The 22063-nt window shown below is 51.7% G+C and overlaps 8 protein-coding genes across 8 annotated transcripts; 3 read left to right on the top strand and 5 right to left on the bottom strand.

Moving 5' to 3' along the window:
• Positions 1-13: 13 nt before the first annotated feature.
• On the bottom strand, positions 14-2211 carry CONPUDRAFT_167730 (cytochrome P450; the record flags this gene model as incomplete). Its single annotated transcript, XM_007773804.1, has 12 exons — positions 14-159; positions 221-475; positions 536-560; positions 626-682; positions 740-929; positions 988-1001; positions 1059-1176; positions 1230-1339; positions 1391-1542; positions 1595-1783; positions 1834-1963; positions 2019-2211. The coding sequence occupies 12 exons, from the start codon at positions 2209-2211 to the stop codon at positions 111-113; spliced, it is 1482 nt and encodes a 493-aa protein (XP_007771994.1). The 3' UTR covers positions 14-110.
• Positions 2212-2804: 593 nt separating this feature from the next.
• Positions 2805-4808, bottom strand: CONPUDRAFT_156806 (cytochrome P450; the record flags this gene model as incomplete). The annotated part of the gene is made up of 11 exons (XM_007773803.1): positions 2805-3063; positions 3125-3149; positions 3211-3267; positions 3330-3519; positions 3581-3594; positions 3655-3772; positions 3826-3935; positions 3986-4137; positions 4187-4375; positions 4426-4555; positions 4616-4808. The coding sequence occupies 11 exons, from the start codon at positions 4806-4808 to the stop codon at positions 2805-2807; spliced, it is 1437 nt and encodes a 478-aa protein (XP_007771993.1).
• A 662-nt stretch (positions 4809-5470) lies between these two features.
• Positions 5471-6634, bottom strand: CONPUDRAFT_128565 (glutathione S-transferase C-terminal-like protein). The gene is made up of 5 exons (XM_007773802.1): positions 6556-6634; positions 6470-6490; positions 6303-6407; positions 5699-6211; positions 5471-5637 (listed from the first exon to the last, which is right to left on the bottom strand). Exons 1-5 carry the CDS (start codon positions 6589-6591, stop codon positions 5569-5571), a joined length of 744 nt encoding a protein of 247 aa, XP_007771992.1. The 5' UTR covers positions 6592-6634; the 3' UTR covers positions 5471-5568.
• A 2794-nt stretch (positions 6635-9428) lies between these two features.
• Positions 9429-9980, top strand: CONPUDRAFT_75446 (uncharacterized protein; the record flags this gene model as incomplete). The annotated part of the gene is made up of 3 exons (XM_007773669.1): positions 9429-9559; positions 9609-9636; positions 9732-9980. 3 exons carry the CDS (start codon positions 9429-9431, stop codon positions 9978-9980), a joined length of 408 nt encoding a protein of 135 aa, XP_007771859.1.
• A 479-nt stretch (positions 9981-10459) lies between these two features.
• CONPUDRAFT_167728 (elongation factor G mitochondrial) lies at positions 10460-13506 on the bottom strand (the record flags this gene model as incomplete). The annotated part of the gene is made up of 6 exons (XM_007773801.1): positions 10460-11122; positions 11201-11737; positions 11799-12444; positions 12495-12650; positions 12701-13029; positions 13118-13506. Coding segments are annotated over 6 exons (2528 nt in total), but the record flags the coding sequence as incomplete, so codon positions are not given.
• Positions 13507-13725: 219 nt separating this feature from the next.
• Positions 13726-15244, top strand: CONPUDRAFT_84048 (uncharacterized protein). Its single transcript, XM_007773800.1, has 5 exons — positions 13726-13940; positions 14014-14038; positions 14144-14229; positions 14547-14639; positions 14826-15244. Exons 1-5 carry the CDS (start codon positions 13930-13932, stop codon positions 14953-14955), a joined length of 345 nt encoding a protein of 114 aa, XP_007771990.1. The 5' UTR covers positions 13726-13929; the 3' UTR covers positions 14956-15244.
• A 510-nt stretch (positions 15245-15754) lies between these two features.
• CONPUDRAFT_128559 (uncharacterized protein) lies at positions 15755-17463 on the top strand. The gene is made up of 3 exons (XM_007773799.1): positions 15755-15766; positions 15837-15919; positions 15981-17463. Exons 2-3 carry the CDS (start codon positions 15887-15889, stop codon positions 17283-17285), a joined length of 1338 nt encoding a protein of 445 aa, XP_007771989.1. The 5' UTR covers positions 15755-15766; positions 15837-15886; the 3' UTR covers positions 17286-17463.
• A 1760-nt stretch (positions 17464-19223) lies between these two features.
• Positions 19224-20596, bottom strand: CONPUDRAFT_62041 (uncharacterized protein; the record flags this gene model as incomplete). Its single annotated transcript, XM_007773617.1, has 5 exons — positions 19224-19405; positions 19454-19645; positions 19702-19778; positions 19836-20057; positions 20475-20596. 5 exons carry the CDS (start codon positions 20594-20596, stop codon positions 19224-19226), a joined length of 795 nt encoding a protein of 264 aa, XP_007771807.1.
• Between the last annotated feature and the right edge of the window lie 1467 nt (positions 20597-22063).

The following is a 22063-nucleotide window of genomic DNA, read 5'->3' as shown; positions in this document are numbered from 1 at the left end:
TCGGAATAGGGGTCTTTTGTCTAGCATTTATTCGGTTCGTGTCGTGTTAGCTTGCACTGCTATGCTGGATCTTATAATACATATATTGTCTTAAAATATGATACGACATTCTAGTGACTCCTTCGAGGTGTGATCCGGCATGGGAAAGGCTCAGGAACGCTAGCGGTAGATTGTGGTGAGACCTTCAACTTTATACTGGCAGGGAAATGTAGCAGCTTACAACGTCGCAGCAGTAAGCCACTTCACGTCCCCTCCGCTTCGCACGAAATCGGATTCGAACTTGAAATTAGCCAGAAGCCGAGCGATTACAATCCACAGCGAGTTGTTAGCGAAGTGACGCCCAGGGCAAATGCGTCTTCCAAAGCCAAAGGCGTAGGCGGGTAGGTCGTCTGTTAGCCCGCCCTTGTCGTCGAGAAACCTCTCAGGTTGGAATGAGGTTGGAGAGGAATATTTCTTGGGGTCTTGTGAAATTGACCTAGGAAGAATGTAAAACCAGCGTTCGTCCATAGCGTTTGTATTCACGAATATTCCTCACCATACGTTTGCTATTACGATAGTTCCTATACTCGATCACGAACGAGTGAGACGGGAAATTGATCGTCCTTTCGAACAAAGAAGATCGCACCTTTTGGGATGCACCACCCCTTGTACACGTCATCGTTAGTCGCTGAATGAGGGATACCTAACGAAAGGTGGCAGTTAGTAGGATTAGATGTGCACCGAGTGGGTCGTTACTAACCTAGCGGTGCCACAGGACTCCATCTCAATGTCTCCCGCCAGACAGCCTCGATGTAAGGTAGCGATGACCGGTCAGAGAATTCGGGAAGACGGTCGGGACCCAGCACGCGGTCGATCTCTTCCTGCGCTCGCTGTTGGACGCCAGGATTTTTCACCATGGCGAGGAGGAAGATCATGAGTGTAGACGAAGTCTGTGCACGAGCAGCAAATGAGATGGAAGGAGCCGGAGAAGTTAAGTAGAATACGAACCGTTTCTGAGGCAGCTAGGAGACACGGCAACTCAGAACGGGATAGTGGGTTCAGAGGAGCTGTTGGCTTACCGGCATAGAGACTACAGCATGCACCCTTGACCACTTCCTCAAAGCCAGGAACCTTGTTGGTGTTTCCAAACCTCTCCATTGACTCCAAAGCAACTGATTGTCCCGCGCTACCTGATGCCTAGACGCAACGTCGACCATGATTTTACCATACATGATAGACATTTCACCCACGATTTTCTTCTTGAGATCCTCAATCGGCAGGTTAAGCATCCTTTCTGTCTTCAATCGCCCCTCCGTGACGTTGCGCCACCCCCCTGGGAGCCAGGTAGGAGTGTACTTCACTGGTTTTATTATGGTAAGAGCTGCTTTGGAGAAACGAACGAAATTCTCACAGAACGGGACAACGTTGTTGAGGATAGTGTTATCCAGTGTTTGCACCCGCACCAAGATATTTAACGCTTCGACCACTGCCTTCAGAATCGGGTCGTCATCATCGACCACGTCATGGTCATATATAGCAGAAAGAACGACAGAGGCAGCAAACCTGGGCAGCGTGAGATGCTGAACACCGGAAGATGTATGAAAATGCGGCTTACCTCTGAAAGTGACTGTGATAGTGATCGGGCGAAGTCTCTAGGTTCTTGACGAGTGCGTCGGTGAAGCGAAGCTGTGTCGGCTGGTATATGTCCACGTGGTGCTCGCGAAGGCCTTGGTGAGCGATACGCCTGTGGGCACGCCACGTCTCATTGTGAGGGTGAAAAACGGTGTCGAAGTTCAACCCGTAGCTATACAATCTGAGACTTTGGCCGAATTACTGAGCAAGGAGAAAACGTACGGTTCCCTGGTGGACATATACATCCTATCCGAATAATTGCTTGATCTTTTCTCTAGTAAGTCTCTTATGGTTTCTTCGGAATTCAGCACCACGACATCTTGACCAAACTGCCGGAAATAAACGATGTCGCCTGGTTAAAAGTGGTTAGCGGTATGATGGGATACCAAAGGCTACTCAAAGCATACCGTACTCGGCTTTCCAGTTAGTGAATACCGCCCACGGCGTAGTGCCACCCATGAGATGCGCCACTCCGAGCAGAGGCAGAGGCGATGGTCCAGGAGGGTATCTCTTGCCGTCGCGCTTCCTACGAGTCTCCACTCCCTTCCATAAAACTGCTGCTGCGAGGACCAGCGCGCCCGCGAGATAAGCGAGAGACATGTTCTGAGACGATATTCGCACGACACTGCATGTGGCCCGTTCTTTATATGTCTTGATCGCGGCTCCGGCTCGGGCGCGACGGGCGAGCGGCGCCTGGATGAAACGCCAAGCTACGCCGACGTTGCGCCAACGTCATGCAGTCTCCACTTCATTTGTGATGACGCAGAGACCCTGGCCTTCAGCGCGCCCTCGCCGTACAGCCAACTGCACATAAACATGAATGCGAGAAAAAGCATAGATTTTTTTAGTGAAAAAATCATATTTCTGTCCAGAAGTAGACTAAGTTTAGGAAGCTGGACATTCGGATCCATTACACGGATTAAAATAGAAATAGGGCGGCTATCCGAAGTCCGTATCAAATACGAGGGTCGGAGTGCTACATTACATGACTGACATCCTTGTTCTGTATCTCGTTCAAATCCTAACGATGATGTTGGATCAAAGATTATGTGACCCAATAGCTGCGTATGTGTTACAAAAAGCTAGTGGTCCCTCCTGGATGTAATTCGGCAAGGGAATGCTTCAGGAGCACTAATGGTCGATGGTTATAAGAGCTTCAATTATACCGGCATTCTGAGAATGGACAGAATTACTCACGAAGTTAATACATTATGCCACTTCACCTCCACGCCGCCTCGCACATAATCGGACTCGAATGTGAAACCAGTCAAAAGCCGAGCAATTGCAATCCACAGCGAGTTATTGGCGAAGTGGCGCCCAGGACAGATGCGTCTCCCAAAGCCAAATGCGTACGTGAGTAGGTCTTCCGTCAGCCCACCCTTTTCGTCAAGAAACCTCTCGGGCTTGAACAAGGACGGAGAGGGATATTTCTCAGAGTTTTGTGATAGTGCCCTGGGTGGATACGAAGATCAAGAAGTTAGTAGTCTAAAGGGCATTCGCAGCTATTGCCTACCAGATGTTTGCTATCACCGCCGTGTCTATGTTCGTGGGCATAAGAGATACGCACTTAGCCAGCAGCTCGAGGGAAGTATAGCGCACCTTTACGGATATGCCAGCCATTGTAGACATCATCGTTGGTTGCTGAATGAGGGATTCCTATCAATCAAAACAATAGCAAGTCAGATTAGTGTACCGAAAAGTTCATCACTAGTACTGACCAAGTGGCGCCACAGGGTGCCATCTCAGCGACTCTCGGCAGATCGCTTCGATGTAAGGAAGAGACTGCCGATCTTCAAATTCAGGCAGACGGCTGTCTCCCAGAACCCTGTCAATCTCCTCCTGCGCCCGTTTTTGAACGTCAGGATATTGTACCATAGCGAGAACGAATATCATTAGTGTAGAAGCTGTCTATAGTAACCGAGAAGCATAAGACTGTGTTGAGGCCAAAGTGTATGAGGAGAGTACATACCGTTTCCGAAGCAGCTAAAATTTAACGCGCATATCAGAGACAAATTGCAGGTCTCAACCAGTTCATGGACTTACCTCCGTAGAGGCTGAAACACGCGCCCTTAACGACCTCCTCGAAGTTGTGAACTTTGCCGGTGTTTCCGAACCTCTCCAATGCCTCAACGGCAATCGAGTGCTCCGCTTTTCCCGTTGCCTGGAAGAAAAGTTTGCACTGACACTACCAGAGACGAAGAATATTATACGCACCATCTTCTTTTCGAGATACTCAAATGGCAAGTTCAGCATCCTTTCTATCTTCACTCGCGCGTCAGTGATATTGCGCCACCCGCCTGGGAGCCAGGTAGGAGTATACTTCACTATAGGGCTTGGGATAAGAAACGTCATGGTAAAAGACAGAGTCGCTCACAGAACGGGAAAACGTTGAATAGAATGGCGTTTCCGGGCGTTTGAAGGAGGACCAAGGTATCTAACGCCTCTATCACTGCCTTCATAACTGGATCGTTCTCATCGGCCACGTCGTGGTCATATATAGCCGAAAGGATGACAGAGGCAGCAAATCTGAACATGACATGAGAGGCGCCGAGTACAGAACACTTAATGCAATTACCTCTGGAAATGACTGTGGTAGTCCTCAGGCGAATTTTCCAGGTTCTTGACAAGCGCTTCGGTGAAGCGGAGCTGTGTCGGTTGGTAGATGTCTACATGGTGCTCGCGAAGGCCTTGGTGCGCAATACGCCTATGTGCTCGCCACGTCTCATCGTGAGCGTGAAAAATAGTGTCGAAGCTCAAACCGTAGCTAAATACTGTAAGGCTTCGCCTGAATTAGCAAGAAATGCGAAGACGTACGGTTCCCTGGTCGACATATACATTCTGTCAGAGTAATTGCTTGACCTTTTCTCCAGCAAGTCTTTGATAGCTTCTTCAGAATTGAGTACGATGATATCTTGACCGAACTGCCGGAAGTATACAACATCGCCTTATCAAAATCATGGTCAACAAACAAGTACTGATGCATAAAATACAATGTAATACGTACCGTACTTAGCTTTCCAGTCGGTGAATGTTTCCCATGGTGCGGATGCATCCATGAGGTGGGCGACTCCTAAGAGAGGTAGAGAGGAGGGACCAGGCGGGCATGTCTTGCCATCTCGCTCTTTACGAGTATTTGATATCTTCCATGTCGCCACTGCCGCAAGCAACAATGCACTAGTAGAGTAAACGAGGGACATCGTTCGAAGGAAGATATGTGCCAGCCTGCCAGGTGCTACATACTGCCCGTTTTTATAAGTCTTGTGGGGGTCCAACTCTGAATTTGGAGATCGCAGTTATTGGTGGATGCTTTGCCACTACGACTGCATTCCGACCCTACTATGTTTCAGGGCGGTGGCTCTGATCAGGAGTATGGTAGCCGTTGGAATGTATCACTATGGGCGCTTAGTACGTGTCCAGAATTTGTATTCACAACGCAATGGGTGGATGAACGCTTAGCCTCCATTTCGGCACTGAAGACTAAGCGTCGAGGACGGGAAAAGTAGTGTTGGATTCCTTGAAACCAATCCTCAGTTACGACCCACAAAGCGGATAGTGAAACCTGATGCAGGAATATTGAATAGCCAGTGTAGCCCAGATAATCAACTTCGTTTCAAAACAATTATAGTAACGTAAGTGTTTTAAAACACAGGATTGTAATGCGATCGGCCAATACCTCTCCAAGGGTAATGCAGTATTGAAATATTGAGCTGAGGAAGGTGGAAGTCAAGCAAGCGGCGAGAAAAGCTGAGTAGCCTGTTTTCTCACGGAGACGGGCCGGGAGTCCCGCATCTTATCAGTTCGCATTACATGCATTCTTAATCTGCGCCACTACTGCGCCACTCGGCCACTTGAGACTGGTGCAAATCGTTTATGTACTCGGACGTTGTTGTCAGGGGCCACATTTACTATTATACAAATGATCCACTGCAGATATAGGGAAGAAAGAATTCAGGTGGTTTACGGCTTAGGACCAAATCGTTTCTCGAACACTGCAACCAAGCCCTTCGAAGCTGTGGCAATGAATTCCTAGCCAATACATCAGTATGACTGTGTCTAGAGAGCTTAAATGATTAACTAGCACACACACCTCATCCCAATGTTCCTTCACGCTTGGATGCGCGAATAGCCTATCCGTGTACGCCCTAAACTTGGCCATCTCGGGGGCCTCCATGGCCTCCTTGAACAGCTTCGCTTCCTCTGGATCGAACCGTCCGATGCACCGCTCAAAGCACACCTTCGTCCTCCCCCAGAGCGGTGCAAAGGCGCAGTCCGCAATCGTCAACTGATTACCTACCGCATATCCCGTCCCGTTCTCGGGCAAGAGCGCCTGGAGCGCCTTGGCGCCCTCGTACAGGTCCTTCCACCCGTTGGCTTTTCCGAGCGCGTACCACGGGAAGTAGTTGTTCGCAAACACGGTCTGCTGCGTCTGCATGAAGAAGCGGACTTTGGCGCGCTCGACCGGGTCGGAGGGCATGAGCCGCGATGACGGGTATAGATCCGCAACGAGCTCGAGGATAACCAGCGATTCTGCGATCTTGGCTGATTCAGGGGATGGCTGGTCCGGCGGGACGATAGGACCGCCAATGGTTACGGCAGGAACCTATACCATGCGTCCCAGTGAGAACACCGATCGGGAACGGGAACAGTGGGTCACGGGCGAGCATTTTCAGGAGCCCAAGACGTGAACGCACCTTGCCTGCAGGGTTAACCTGGGACACAAACCACTCAGGCTTGTTCATCAGATCGATGCTACAGAATGTAAAATCGGCCTTGGCGTGCGAGAGAGCAATAGCGACCTAGTCCACCAAGCCACTCCGTTAGCGTGATCGTCAGTGCGGCCGGACGAGCTTCAGCATACCCTCATCGCGTTGGCGCTAACCTGTCGAGACACAAAAGTCAGCATTTATGGCGTCGTAAAGATGATATACAAGAAAACAGTCCAACCTTGAACCCATAGAAAGTAAGCTGTGGTGAAGACATATTTTAGTCAAGTTGTAGAGTTCAGAGGCGGAAACTGAAATTGAATCTGGCGGTTAGTTTTGGTGAATGATCTCTTCCAGCATTCACCTTTATAATGAGAGGCCACATAATCTCCTCGTCATGACGATGCCATGAGCACCATGCTTCGTATCTGTTGGCAACAGTGACGATCAGTGAGAGGGAGACGAGCTCGCAGGAAAGTCACGCGAGTCGCATATTGGCCCCGTAAATGATCAAGCAGCATAAGGTCCCATCAGGCGTTTAGCAAAGATCCTTACCCTTTTCGGCCTGAGCCATGCTCCGGTACGTCGTCGCTTTGCGAGCAAAGGTATTGATTGCCTGGAGAGCTTTGTGGGTCTGCGTCAGTTCCTGACGAATCTCTGACAAACGCGCGAACGTCGCATCAAGCCACGGCGTTTGCCGAAGGGTGGATTAGTGATCCACCGTCAGCCTGGCATAATCGTGCTGACGATCCTGTGATAATCAGTAGCGCTGGGTAACCCCACATTGAGATATCGAGTACGTGTAAACAATGCTGAAGCGCTGAGGGCTTGAAGCTGATTCGGAGAGAAACACGTGGGAAACTGTCCTTTGTTTGTTAGAGATTATATTAGACTTGCCGCAAAGACCGTGTTTTGGCAAAACGTTGGTCCTGCATTCTGCGTGGCCAGACACCTCGGACTGGACTTCTGACTAGGTCAAGATGGAGCAAAGGTTCACCCGGCCTGAGGCATGAACGCAAAGCTGCACGGGAAGCGCATTCTGGAAGATGGCTCATAGGGGCAGCTACAAACAAAATGAGCGTGTTGGCAGAGTTCAATGAGAACAACGTAGGCAAGGATTTATGCACATGAACAACGACCCACTACAGCCACCCGGGCCGAAACACGCGGCAGTCAAGTTCCGGCGAGTAATGCTGTGCGGGGTCCAAAACACCTTCACCTGTGACAGGGGCTTAAGCGCTTAGCCCTCACGCTAAAACTTACCAACTGTAAAGCTTTACAAGACGACACCTCTATCCAATTGCCTTCCAATGCCTCAAATACAGCTAAGCATGGTAAACCATTCATTTTACTCGCAAGCTGGCAATTAACCAAGGAACGATTTCTTCTTCTTTCGTTGCAACGCCCTGTGCCCACTGCCCGCTCATTATTTTTGGACGATAATCTGCTGACGGCCCTGTTTCGGATCGCATAGACACCTCGGAAGAGCAAAATGCCGGCCAGCCCTTTGGGCCATATTCAAGATCGATGCGATGACACGGTGCACTCCATTTCGCATTATCTGACTTCTCTAACATTGCTGCTACAAAGTCTCGCCAGTTAGGCTTTTTAATACATTCCTAAGGATGCTAGAATGCACGGAATACGTACAATGTCCACCAGGAACATTGGTACCTAAACGGATGCCACCACAATCAGAGTTTCAGACATTCGTGAGAGCCATCGCACACTAACGTCATCTTCGCGCGGCTGGCGACACAGCGCATCAACACTGGTAATTTCAGGGTGCAAAGATAAAAGGTGAGCCACAACCCCCATCGATGATACCGTACTCCACGTCAAGGAAAGATAATTGACATGCCCCTTGTCTCGAATTCTCCGGTGCTGATCCCATATCTTGTCGGAAACCAAGCGAATGACTATTTTACTGGTAAGCAGGAGCGCTTCTATGTAAACGTTTCACTCTTACTCCGTGTTGCATCCTGTAGTCTCACTTCTTACAGTAGTAGTCTATGACTATGGTCAGTTGAAATTTGCCTCATCAAACTAGCCTCTGACTTATTTCAATCAGTCCTCAATCTAAGCCAAGAGGTGAGATGAAGTCCATGTGTGAATGATGAGTGGCCCTCTGAAGTGATACCTGCTAGGTGGAGCTGATATGGGTGAGCACTGGAAACTTCTTGACAAGGTGATTCTAATGTAATTGTGGTGACCTCGTTTTCTTCAGACGTACGGAGTGTCTCCATTAACGTATTGCTATGTCTTTGTCAGTATTCCGTAAAGCCCTGAGTATTTGCTAAATATTCTTTATTCAGCTTCGTTATATCGGACTTCTATTCCCTGTGTATGCTGTGACGAGCCTCTATTCATTCCGCCTGTCGTTGAAATTATTAACGCAGTCTTTTCATCAGGTCTTCCATTCGTGCGTGTCCGAATAATATTTTCCCTCCAGAAGTACTTGATTCGAGCACCGCTTTAGTTTTCTATTTATCAATCACTCTATCGGACCAAGTAAGCTCATTTTATAACGAGGTTTGTTTGACGTTGACAGGTGTGATTCTAATAGGCGTGAGTCAGCTCTCCTTTCCCAAATTCTACTACCAATTCGATGCCAACTAATGCCGAACAATGGGTTCGCCAATTAAAGCTGTAAGTGACATTCACATTGTCTAGCTCGTTTACATATATGGCTTCGAGGTGGCGTTTTCTATATATTGACCGGCGTTGCGCTGCCCACCACAATCACCATGGTTATTCAAGGTTCTATCGGTTGTCACCCATTTACGCAGCCGTTATGACTCTACCTCGCAGGTGTAATGTCTGTCAGAGCTTGTGCACTCTACGAAAATTCAAAGAGAGTCAAGCTATCGCTGGGCAGTACTTTTGCCGTTGTACAGCTTCTGAATGTCTCATTGGTCATCGTGGCATCTCTGCCGCCATTTACTTCTCTCTGTGCGTAATTAAAGTATCGCTGACTTGGCCCTAGCTGATCAGAGCCTTATATCAGCCCAAGAGGTCATTCTACTCGGCGTCCGTAGATGCTTAATTTTTGCTTCCACCGTGTCACCATTATGGTTAGATATTGTCTCCAACGGAAGTGTATGCGCGTACGACATGGTCCTGATCGCAGTCCTTGCCCACCGCTCAGTGCTGTACTTGAGAGAACACCGAAAACAACATCATAAGCTGCGGCCAACCGGGTTGCTGGGGGTGCTTATGCGACAAGGTTTGCTTTATTTTGTATGGTAAGTCCACATCTTTATCCCTGGGAGACGAATCGAACTTTAAATTCAGGGCAGTCGCATGCGGAGCGCTAAGTGCGGTGAGTGTAATTCCATCGGCTTTTCCATGGGTAAGCAGACCAACGTATGCAATCATAGTTTAAAAGCGCTGACTGAGAGATTTTTGGTGCTCCAGAACGGTGCAGCGTTGCTTGTGTTTAACGGCATCACTACGGTCCTCCAAGTAGGACTTTTGTGCATGCTGGGACCATGGTTGATCTTGTCCATCCGCCAAAATCACTTGAATCAGGTAAATGGCGGGTCAGGTGGCACCAGGGATGGGACGGTCAGCGCAGTTGTATTTGAAAGGCATTTGTCGGCTGCTGGTGACCCGGAAGCACCAGGGGGCGATGAACAGCTTCGACCAGAAGACGGCGGGCCTTGATGAAGAGATGAGTTACTGTAAGACGCCTGGCAACTTTTTAGGAATCACATAGTCGATCTCTGGCCTATTTATTTATCGGAGTGCGGATATGATTTCAGATTGGCTTTTGACCTGAGTGTACACACACGTATTTCTCCTCACTAAAATCAGTTCCGAGATACTGGGTGTCATAACCTCAAAAAAACTGTGCCAAAATTCTCCTTTCATTGAGCTTCAAGTTGTCATGTATCGTTCTCGGGTATACTTTGTTCTCGGTTGGGTTAGATGCGTTATACACCGACACGGAAGTTTTATGCCCCGTTTCATCGTAGGGCTGAGTACATTGACCGGAAGATAATCACTGCCCAGTGTCTTCTCGGGAACGGGCGACCTTTGTGGTGTTGAAGCAGGCGACAATAATGCCACTAACTCCAACATCGCCGTCAGTTTACCACCCCTCATCCATGAAACAGGAACTCGAAACAAGTGAGAAGAGCAGTGATGATAGCGATCCCATTACCCAGCCCCAGTTACGGGGGAAGCATTACAACTATGTTACTCTATGTATGTAGTCAGTTTATCGTGGTATGCAGTAAAAACCATAAATCTATGCAAGCATGCGCGCCGCCCCAGCCTCCACACCAATAGAGCCCAACCAAAGCAAAGCATGCGCTCCACCCCCAGCACCACACCTACTTCTTCGCCTGCGGCATCGACCGCTTATACGCCTCCTCCATCTCCCTCTGCAGCGGCGGCAACACCGGCCGATGATCCCTATACTCCATACTAAACTCGCCCTTCCCCTGCGTCTGTCCCCTCAGCTGCCCGCTATACCCAAACATCTCATTCAACGCCACCTCCGCCGTACACGTGAACTCCTCGTCCCTCACTTCCGAATCAACAATCGTGCCCCGGCGGGAATTAAGCCCGCCGATGACGGCGGCCTGGAACTCGGCGGGTGCGACGACTTCGACGGACATGATCGGCTCGAGGACGGCCGGGCGCGTTTTGGCGTATACTTCGCGGATGGCGCCGATCGTGCAGAGGCGGAAGGCGAGTTCGGAGGAGTCGACGGCGTGGTATGCGCCGTCTTGCAGGACGAAGCGCGCGTTGGTGATCGGGTTGCCGGAGAGTGTGCCTTTTTCGAGCGCCTCGTAGAAGCCCTGTGCACATAGGTTCGCGTAAACTGTTAGCACGGCCAGAGCGTAGGGAGAGGGGGGGGGGGGGGGGAGGAGACACACCTTCTCGATCGCAGGGATAAAATTGCTCGGCACCGTCCCGCCCATCACATCGTTCTCGAACACCGCGTCCTTCCTCCCCCCACCGGGCTTCTTCGCCATCTTGCGCTTATCACCCCCATCGCCCTCCGCCTCACCACCACCACCACCACTCCCAGACGAAGACGACGGCCCCTCGTTCGGATCATACAGCGGCTCAATATACCCGCTAATCCTCGCAAACTGGCCCTGCCCGCCCGTCTGCTTCTTATGCGTGAACGCAAACTCCGCGCGCTGCGTGATCGTCTCGCGGAACGCGACGCGCGGCTTGCCCGTCGTGCACTCGACATTATACTCGCGCCGCATGCGCTCGACGTAGATCTCGAGGTGCAGCTCGCCCATGCCCGATATGATCGTCTCTTTGGACTCGGGGTCGAGGTGCACGCGGAAGGTCGGGTCTTCTTTCTGGAACCGGTTGAGCGCGCGTGAGAAGTTGGGTGTTTCTTTGCCCGCGGGTTTCACGGCGAGCGAGATGACGGGGTCTGGGACGAACATGGGTGTCTGTGCGTGCGTCAGCTCGCGGGATTATGCGGGCCGCATAGGAAGGAAGGAAGAAACGCACCATCGACAGGCTCGTCGAGCCGTCCGTGAACGTGTCCCCGGACGAACACTCCACCCCGAAAATCGCACAAATCTCACCCGGCCCGATACTCTCGATATCCTCCATCTCATTACTGTGCATCCGCACCAGTCTCGGCACCTTGACCTTCTTCCCGCTCTTCGCATTATAAATGTGCCCGCCCTTGCGCAACGTGCCCTGGTACACGCGCATATACGTCAGCTGCCCGAACCGCCCCTCCTCGAGCTTAAACGCCAGCCCGACAAGCGGCGCCTGCGCAGCGGGCACGAGCTCCACCTCCGCCTCGGGCGTGCCCTCCTCCGCGGCGCCGGACTCGACTGCCGCCGTGTCCGTCGCGACGACGCGCGCCTCGGCGGGCGAGGCGAGGTACGCGCAGACGCCGTCCAATAAGGGCTGCACGGCGGTGTTTTTGATCGCGCTGCCCATGAACACGGGCGAGAAGCGGAGCGAGACGGTCGCGCGCCGGATGGCCGCGGCGAGCTCGGGCGGGGAGGGCACTTCGTCGCAGAGGAGGGCGTCGCCGATCGCGTCGTCGACTTCGGCGAGCTGCTCGAGGAGCTCGGTGCGTTTCCGCTGGGCGAGGGCGAGTGTGGACGCGGGGATGTCGTCGCTCTCGACGATGTCGATGCTGTGCGTGGATGAGCGGGATGTGTGCGCTGTGAGGGGAGAAAGACGGACCCCTTGTGGCCTTCGTTGTAGATGGCCTTCCACCGGACGAGGTCGACGACACCCTTTAGCTCGTCGTTCTCGACGATGGGGACCTGCACGGCGGCAGCGGCAATCTTGAGCTTTTGCCGGATCTGGTTGATGACGCGCCATGGGTTCGCACCAGGTCTGGGAAGACACTTGGAAAGACAGAAAATCCACCAGCGAACGCAACTCACCGATCCATCTTATTAATAAACGAAATCCTCGGCACGCCATACCTTCTCATCTGCCTATCCACCGTCGTCGTCTGGCTCTGCACGCCCGCGACAGCACATAACACGAGAATGGCGCCGTCGAGGACGCGGAGGGCGCGCTCGACCTCGATGGTGAAGTCGACGTGGCCGGGGGTGTCGATGATGTTCACGGCGTACTTGTTGCGCTCGCCGGTGGTGGGGGAGGTGGCCTCCCAGTCGCAGAAGGTGGCGGCGCTCTGGATGGTGATGCCCTTTTCGCGCTCGAGGTCCATCGAGTCCATTTTGGCGCCGACGGAGTCTTTACCGCGGACCTGAGGGTGTGTTAGCGCGGTTGGAGTGCGTGTGGGAGAAAACCAAAAGCATGGGGGAATTTCCGGGCAAGAGCGGAGAGATACACACCTCGTGAATATCATTGATACGCCCGGTGTAGTACAGCACGCGCTCCGTGAGCGTGGTTTTGCCCGAGTCAATATGGGCAGAAACGCCAATATTGCGCTGAAACTTGAGCCGCTTGACGTCCGTCTCGGTCAGCTGGTACGCCGATGCGTTCTCGCTCGCTGCGGCATCTGGCGCGGTGTTTGTCTTGAGTGCAGCGGCGGTGGACGCGGCGCGCACTTGTGTGCGGAGGTCGCGGAGCTCAGACGCGAGGGCGGCGTTCTGGGAGCGGGAAGAAAGGGTAGAAAAGCGGAAGAGAGGGGCGGGGCGTGCGAGGCGTGAGCGTAGGGTGAGGGAGGCCAAGGAGCCTGACCTGGTTAGCCTGGGGAGTGTCCGTCCGACCGTCTGCATCCTGGAGTGAGTGAAGCAACGACTCAAAATTTCGACAGCGGGAACAAGTGGGCCGCGTCTCCGAGACGGACGGGGTGCTATGTCCATATTTGGGCTAAAAGAAAATAAATAAAATAAAGGCGCGATCTTGACGCAGCCGGCGGAATCTGTGTCACCGCCAAGCGCCCCGCCGAATGTCAAACGAACTGCGCCCATCGTCCTTTGTCTCCTCTCTCTCGTCTCTCTAGCACTCTCACACATCGCCGCTGTCTCATACGCTTCTATCTACTGCACAAACCACGCTGTAAACCGCTTGAAACTCGTCTTCCGCCAATCACTTGAACCTTTCGCGCTCCACGGCCCACCTCTTCTCACACTCCCTCGCTACCCCGCCCTCTCCAGAGCTCCCTCTTTTCCTCGCACTCGCAACTTTCCTTAACCCCGAAATGGCTGGCTGGTGAGTGGCCCCTCGGTACCCTAATTATAACTCTTAACGTTATAAACGTGTGGCTTGTCATTCATCTACACAGGCTCGACTTCTTCTCGCTCCTATTCGTGCGTCTCGTTCACGTCCTTCATCTCGTGTTCAATGAAGCTCACTCTTCCTTGATGCCCGTGTTCATACTCTCGTATACATCGGTCCGGTGATGACTACAACAGACAACCGCCCTGTTTGTAGGCGTCGTCATTGGCGTCATATACGCGGGGCGCGCAATCTCTCAAGCTGTGGAGTCAACCAAGAGTTCGTGAGTTGTCGTCCACGTCATCCTTCATACTTTCCTTTCACTGCATTTCTCCCCGTTTGAGCTTCTGCACCTGCAAACGAACACATATTTCGAGCGGGCGCCAAGGCAAAGTCGGCGCGCACTGCACCGTCGCCTTCCTGTCCCCGCCTCCCCGCCTTCCCTGCTTCCCTGTCTTCCCCGCCTCCCTGTCTTCCCCGCCTCCCTGTCTTCCCCGCCTCCCTGTCTTCCCCGCCTCCCTGCCTTCCCCGCCTCTCTGCCCTCCCTGCCTTCCTGCCCTACGTCGTAACTCCAACTGATACCCATCGTTCGCTCCTCAGGCTAAAAGACAAAGGCATCAACATCTCCGACAAGGGCGTCTCGGTGAAAACGAAACAATACAACCGCAGCGACTACCTCGACTCGACGCAACGGCGAGTCTTCACTTCTCTCTTCGCTCCTCCTACCCCTTGTACATCACTCCCTCGCCCCCTCCACCTCCTGTACATTCCTCACCCCACCACCTTGCGCTGTGTACACTATCTCTATCGATTAGCCGCCTAGACGATGCTAACTCTAACTCTCCTTCTCATCCTCCCCGTCTCCCTTCTCCCTCACAGTGGCGTCATCAAAGCCCTCAACGCATCCTCCTTCGGCACCGAGCAAAAGCAGAAACAAGGCGCCAGCCTCGGCGTACGCTCCGCAGCGTCGCGCTCGCGCACGTCAGTGAATTCTGTCGGTTCGAAATAGAGCACCAGCCAGGCGCGCTTGTCGAGCACTCGGCGCACAGGGCTGGGGTAAGGCACCGCAGGGGCTGTACTCGCTTACTCGTATCTTCTTTGCACTTTTTATTTCCTTTATTTCTTCGCATGACCACCGTCCGTCCATCCAACTTTCTCCATTTCTTCGTCTTCGTCTGCGTCTATAACTTATTATTTCACCAAAACTCCTTGATTTACTCGGTATCGATATCGATAGCTGTGTAGTGCATACGTGTTTAGGGTTGTGGCATGGTATGGCGTATTTACGAGATTATCACTCTCAATCTTCGTTGTTTGACAAGTCTATGTCAGCGATGTTCTCGGCGTTTGCGTCGATCGCAAGTCTACAAAGCGAGGAGTATGATATCCACACCCGACGACTGCATTGTACAGGCCTGCCCCTGAGTTACCCCTAAGTCGGAACCCGGTCTCGGAGCCGTCTCGCGGCCTGCTCTGCTCTGATTCTGCCTCGCTCTCATAATCGTCACCTTCAGCTGCGTACTCGAGCGCGTTCAGCTCGCGGCTCCCTCGACATTATTAGCGTGCGACATACGAGGTCATTGCCCTAAGAAACACGCTACACCTATCCACTACATCACCCGAGCCGATTAGTGGGACGGATGGAGCTGCGCTCTGCAATTTGACATGACAGGTTCCAAGAACTCGTGCCAGTGCCGGTGCCATGATGAGTCAATGGCACAGGAGAAGGTATTTAGGAGGCTGCGGTGGATTTCGTCTTGTCTTCATTCTTTCTCTCGACCCATCATCAGCATCTCACTGATAACTCTGACTCTGTCCTGGTGAGTGCCCCGGTCGTCGTGTCCGCTGGTGTCATCGCTATCGCGACTTAGTACTCATCAGCAATGTCAGTATCACGCATCTGGTCAAGCATATTCTCCCGAAAGAAGCGAGCACATACCATGTCCAACATGCAAGACAAGACAAGCCCTTTTGTGCGTCCTTCCCCTCTCGCTGTATCCCGCTCTGCAGAGCCTTACCAGCGCTCAACTCTAGGACGTCACCGTCGCACCCACATCCGTGACATTCACACCCGCCTCGCACCCCGCCGAGCCCTTCGACCCCTCCTACACAGCCAAGTTCAAAGACAGCACCTCATCGCGGCCCGAGTCGGCCGCAGAGACCCTCCTCCGCAACGCCTGCCCGAACCCGTACAAGAAATGCACCGAGCTGCTGCAGTCCTCCATCCCCAAGGAGGTCTCGTTCAGCGGCGCGAGCCTCATCCCGCAGCGCAACGGGCTCGTGCACACCCTCCTCGAGGCGTACAACCGGCACCGCGCGCTCGTGCTCCGCCCGGACGACGTGTGGCTCCCGATTCTCACGCAGTTCTCGTTCTTCGTGAACGCGCACGCTGAGGAGCTGCGCTCTTCCTTCGTTGCGCACGAGGGCAAGAAGGAGCTGACTGTCACGGCGGTCGGAACGCGGTACAGCGTCGACTTTGGGAGCATGGCGCGGCAGATGGCGGGCGAGCTCGAGAAGAACGTGAGCGATCCGAAGCTGAGGGAGTGGGCGACGCCGAGGTTTAGCACGAGCACGGTCACGGACAGCACGGTGTATGCGATTGCGCTAATGGCGACGACCAAGGCGTACTTCGACTTTTCGTTCTGCCTCATGTGCGGGATTCCGCGTGTCACGCTCGACGGGACGCGCGATGACTGGGCCGCGATTCTGGAGAGGATCGGGAAGCTGAAGGAGTATGGTGTGGAGACGACGGCGTGGTTCCATCTTCTCAAGCCTGTCGTCGAGCGCTTCGTGCGTGCGTTCGATGATCCGCACGGGAGCGAGAACCTAGATTTCTGGGGGAAGGTCGCGCATAGACACAGCGGCGGGAGCGGGCCTTCCTATCTCATGGGCTGGGCCACCGCGTTCTGTGTGTTCACCGCCGAGGGGAAGTGGCAGGGCCCGCGGCTGCAGAACCTGCCCTCGTCGCCCTCCGACAAGAGCTACGCGGACCTCAGCGGCGAAGCCTTCGCCGCGAAACACTTCGTCCCGCACCCGGAAGGCGACCCCTTCATCGGCGACCTGTACCTCACGCTCGACGGCGTGCCGTACCCGCACGTCGACACCACCAAGATCCCGCCGGGCACAGTCGAGGTGGACGTGAAGCTGAACGACAACGGGCAGGTGTTCCGCACGTTGCTCGTCGCTGGCGGTGTGGGCAGTGCGGTGTCGTCGAGCGGGGACAAGGCGCTGTCGGGGTCGGGCGAAAGGGATACGGTGAGGCCCGTGCCTGGGTGGTGGATGTTCGTGAAAAATGAGAAAGGCGAGGAGGAGCTCGCGAGGCCGCCGAGCATGGAGTAAGCGATTGTTCGACCCGTTGTACCATGTTCTTAGTGCCGTCCTTGTACCATTTATGTTTCACTGCAGTCAACAACGGCATGCGTTTCTTCTAATCCAATGCGCGTTTTATCAATAATCCACATGACTATTCATACACAGTATCATTTCACCCGACCCGAGTTTCGTCTTCACTCTTTTCCCCCGTACAAAATCGGACTCTAAATCCTGCTAGTGCTCGCCTGGCCCTCACGAGCAGGGGCTTTGCCGCACGCTTTCTTCAACTCCTCCTGGACAAAAATTAGAAACCAGAGAAGCCGACAACAACGAACACATACTGATGCGGAAACGGCAATCCGATAGATAACCTGAGCCTGTTCCTCCGCATCTGCAGTTCCATCAAACTGCTGATGAACCATGTCTTGAATGTACTTCTTCACTTGAGGTGACCTCTTGAAGCGTTCGAAAGACCATTTCCATGGGTTCTTTTCTATTTTCCACATGGGGAAGGAATCTGCACCTATCATAATAGCGGCTTCGAATGATGAAAATGAGTTGTAATCAGTGTCAAAGAGGTGAAAATGGATACCAGCTCCGATCTCTTTTCTCGCTGTTTCCGCTCCCTAACAGGAAAGGATCAGCTGGTGAAACTCCACAACCAGACTGGTTTACTTACTCCAAACCCTCCATACTAGTGTTGTGGGTCGATGGACATGCCCCACCAGCACAAGTGGTATCAGATGTCAACACACTACTTGCAGTAAACTTTTGCATACCAGCTATATCACCCAGGTTAGCAAAACAATAATATAAAGGAGAAAAACAACCTCACTTCAATAAGCTGCACGGTTTCAATCCATGATCAGGAGTCACATTGTGTACAGGGATGGCCTCACCTAAAATAACAGGGATTGAGTAGAGATGACAAGGGGTATAGGTTAAAGTATGCTCACCTCCTGGTTTTATCATAGTGTGTAATCAGTATGATTAAGAAAGTATCTAGAAATGGAGGACAGTACCTGCTAGTAAAATAAGAGCATCAGTATAATGTAAAGAGTGATTTAGATAGACCTCACTATCTATAGAGATAAGAGTAGCCAGATCAATGTGAGGAAGATGTATAACAAGGCTTTAAGGCTTACATCCTTTCATATCCAATGTAAATATTATATACCATGATCAATTAAAAGGTATAAAATACAGACTCACCTCCTGATAGATGTAAGTGACCACATGAGCATCAGCCACATGCAAGACATGACACCAGGACTCACCACCTAGCAGATAAGAGTAGCCAGATGAGCATCAGCTGCATGCAGGATATGACACCAGGACTCACCCACTGGCAGATAAGAGTGGCCAGGTGAGTATCAGCCACATGCAGGACATGACACCAGGACTCACCGGCTGGCAGATAAGAGTAGCCAGATGAGCATCAGCCACATGCAAGATATGATACCAGGACTCACCCCCTGGCAGATAAGAGTGGTCAGATGAGCATCAGCCACATGCAGAACATGACACCAGCACTCACATCCTTATAAGTTAAAGCAATAAAGCCTGTCAGTACAGAGTCTACAAGGGTGTATCATATCAGCTTGTACCTCTTTTATTCCCTCTGCATGCTTCACCCACTGTTGGAAATGAAGTCATTTTGTGCAGTTAACTCATATAATCACTTACTTTTTTGGGCTAATATCCATAGCACACATTAGCATAACCATGGTATTTAGTACCACATATATTTACCTCAACCTGGCACAGTAAAAAAATGAGGTCAACTAAACAGGTTTCTGACTGAGGTAAATTCCATGCCTGGTCATTATCCTGTACAAAATTTCAGTTAATTTGTGTTCAATACAAATATCACAGTGCACATACCCAGTTATGTGGATACATGAGCCAAATTTTCTGTATCATTTCGACAACATCAACATCTGATTGTGTCAAAAATCTGACTCACTATGAGCAGACAAAATAACAGATATAACTCAAGACATGCACTTGCCTTGCCGCTTCTTGCATGCACAGATATATGTTATTCTGCTGCACAGAGACAAACAGCTGGCGCAAAGACAGATCGTCTATTGCCACAGCTGTCTGTTCAGACAGCTCTGGGCACTGTGTCTCGACTTTGTCCATTTCTGCCTTATCTTAGTAGTAGTATTGACTAATGCAGGATAGTTGCTTACCCTGGAGTCTTACAACTGCTTTCGGTGGATTGGCAGTCCTCATGATGCGGCCATGGTAGCGCTCTTGATATCTGGCCTCTGCTTCCTTGTCAACATCGACCTGGCTCTGCTCTGTCATGTCAATAATATCGAGGTCATTGGCTACCCGATCCAGCAGTGCATCATATTTCGTGAACACAACTACCACCGGTACTGCAGAGTGTCATGTTAATGAAGCCTGTTTCGAACATGCTAATGCTGGTTCATACCATCTGCAGTATCCTCGTTAAAAAAGGCGAGCTCTGCCTCAACCAACGGACGCGTGTTGTCCATCGAGACACAAAACCTGTCAATATCCCATTATCAGCATGTTCAGAAGAATGTAGTCGATCAAGTATATCACCAAATGGCATGCAAGTGCTCTGCTAGCGAAGTTTTGGACGCTCGCTCACGTATAAACTTGTGTATAATCTGGAACTCATCGACCGAGCCAGCCTCAATCCCCCTTGAATCGTGAAATATAAAGCGGCTGTCCGGGTACGTGATCTGATTCGTGATGTCATGGCGTCCGCGCTGTCGCCAACGGTTAGATAGCGAGACTTGGAACAAAGTGTAGCTACCTGGTCTGAAGGCCGAAGAATGTCGGTGTCACTCATTCGAGCATCTGACTCGAGACGTTTCTGCTGGCTAACATCTGCGTCGCTCGTTCGAGTCTCAGACTTGTTGCGTTTCTGTAGGCTCAAGTTAAGAGCCATCGTCAGAGTAGCAAACTATGACAAGCCCTTACCATCCACGATGGACGGTGAAGAATTTTCTTAAACTTTGACCGCGTAGATTCGCGTTTTGGCTCTGTTATCTGTGGGACAAGCAAATGAAACAAGTAGCTGGCCAACTGAGCGAGGCCACTCGCCTCGAGGCTTGGTACTTCCGTGGCCGGCGTATATGGGGCGTTCCAGTGTTCGAGCTATGCGATTTAAGCGTGCGGCGACGGTAGCAGCAGTAGTCAGCCTGATCGCATACCTTATTCCCATCTCCGTCGTACACTACCGGCTCGGTGTCCTTGTCGACGTTGCACACCTTCTGGAGGATCGTTGTCTTCCCCGCATTCGCTCTTCCAATGATAAGGACTCGGAAAACGGGACAGGTCGCGCGAATTTTCGACATTTCGTCGAGCGAAGCCGAGCTTGGATTGTTATTATCGAGCATCGGACCCGGGGACGGAGACGAATCGGCCATTGTGGTACGTAGGCTGAGGGTTGCTTTCTGGCGAGAGAGCAGTGAGCTGGAGTCGACGGATATGCGGGCGACAACACGAAGAGAGAGAGAGAGAGTCAAGGGCCTCGAAGAAAGGAGCAGAACTCACGGTTGAGAGCGTCTATCTGTCTATCAGTTCTCACAACGCTTTCACTAGTTTGGGTGCAATGAAGGCGAAATGATTCTTTTGATCTTGATGCACACCCTGAGATTTGGTGAGGCGCAAGTACTAGTACTAGCTATTTTGGTCAATGCAAACGCCCATAATAACTCGTATCTTCAAAATTATGGTAGGCTTTTGTTGACCTTTGTTTGACATTTTGATATGAGGGTTTCCTTTTTGATCTTGGCCTGCCATGCTTATCCCGAACAAATCCCGAACGTGGTAGAACGACACTTTGCTGGTGATACGTGCAATTATCTATGGAGCGGTTTTGTCCTCGGCTAAGCCCTCGGGAAAATTATGATATGCTGTAGTGGTGTGAGCTCGAGCCCGTTAATATTGCTAACTTCGATAGAAAGTGCCGGAGCGTAGCGCGGCGTGTCCTGTACGTTGATACTCTTGTGAGAAGCTTTGGCCGGATTCTTGGGCTCGACTTACCGGCTGACGAGTTCCCTTGTGATATGGAGATGAACTGCGGTACTAGTGGTGAAAGACATTTTGTTATAATATTGATGTCTTGCACTCGTTTAGTGTCTTCATGGCGAAGTTAATAGCAAAAGGAAAACCGGTGCTCGGCGATGCATGGTGTATAGGAGCGCTCGACGGAATTAGCCCACTGTGGCCTGCTGATCCAAGCTTATCTTCCAACCAGAATTCTTTGAGACACCTGTGTTTCAGTTGTTTCTCGTTATGGCCACCTCCCATAGCTTCGCCGCGACCAAGAATGAACATGAAGATGGAAGCATGTAATAATAGTCAAATTACCCGACATACGGGCGACACAACTTGGAGAGCTTCAGTCGCGGGAGAATACCCTTGCACGTCTGCTTCAATTGATGGTTTGGGGGGACTGATACAGATGTTCAATAGACGCCTTGGTCTCACCCTGTCACTCAAGCTAACCGGATCCTCAAACCTCACTAGCGACCATGATGCCCTTCACACATTACCCGCGGCACCCCATATCATTACACGGTCCTCATCATTCTCCTTTAAAATAACGCTTGCAGCAAGTGGTAAGGGCCGGCAAGGATCATCGACGGTGACAGGGAGACTGGTGACCACTGTCGGATGTCGGCTAAAATGAGGCACCGCCACCGAGGAAACATATCGCGGGTTGTCGCGCTCCGACTTTCCGAGTTCTCACAATCTCCGTTCAAGTGGAACGCTGCGCTCAATGTTACAACATTGACCTTACTCGCTTCACGGACCCT

This window comes from Coniophora puteana (assembly GCF_000271625.1).
Source record: "Coniophora puteana RWD-64-598 SS2 unplaced genomic scaffold CONPUscaffold_11, whole genome shotgun sequence".
Taxonomy (NCBI): Eukaryota; Fungi; Basidiomycota; class Agaricomycetes; order Boletales; family Coniophoraceae; genus Coniophora; species Coniophora puteana.
The sequence above is the reverse complement of the archived record's forward strand: the minus strand, read 5'-3'. Positions and strand labels throughout refer to the sequence as shown.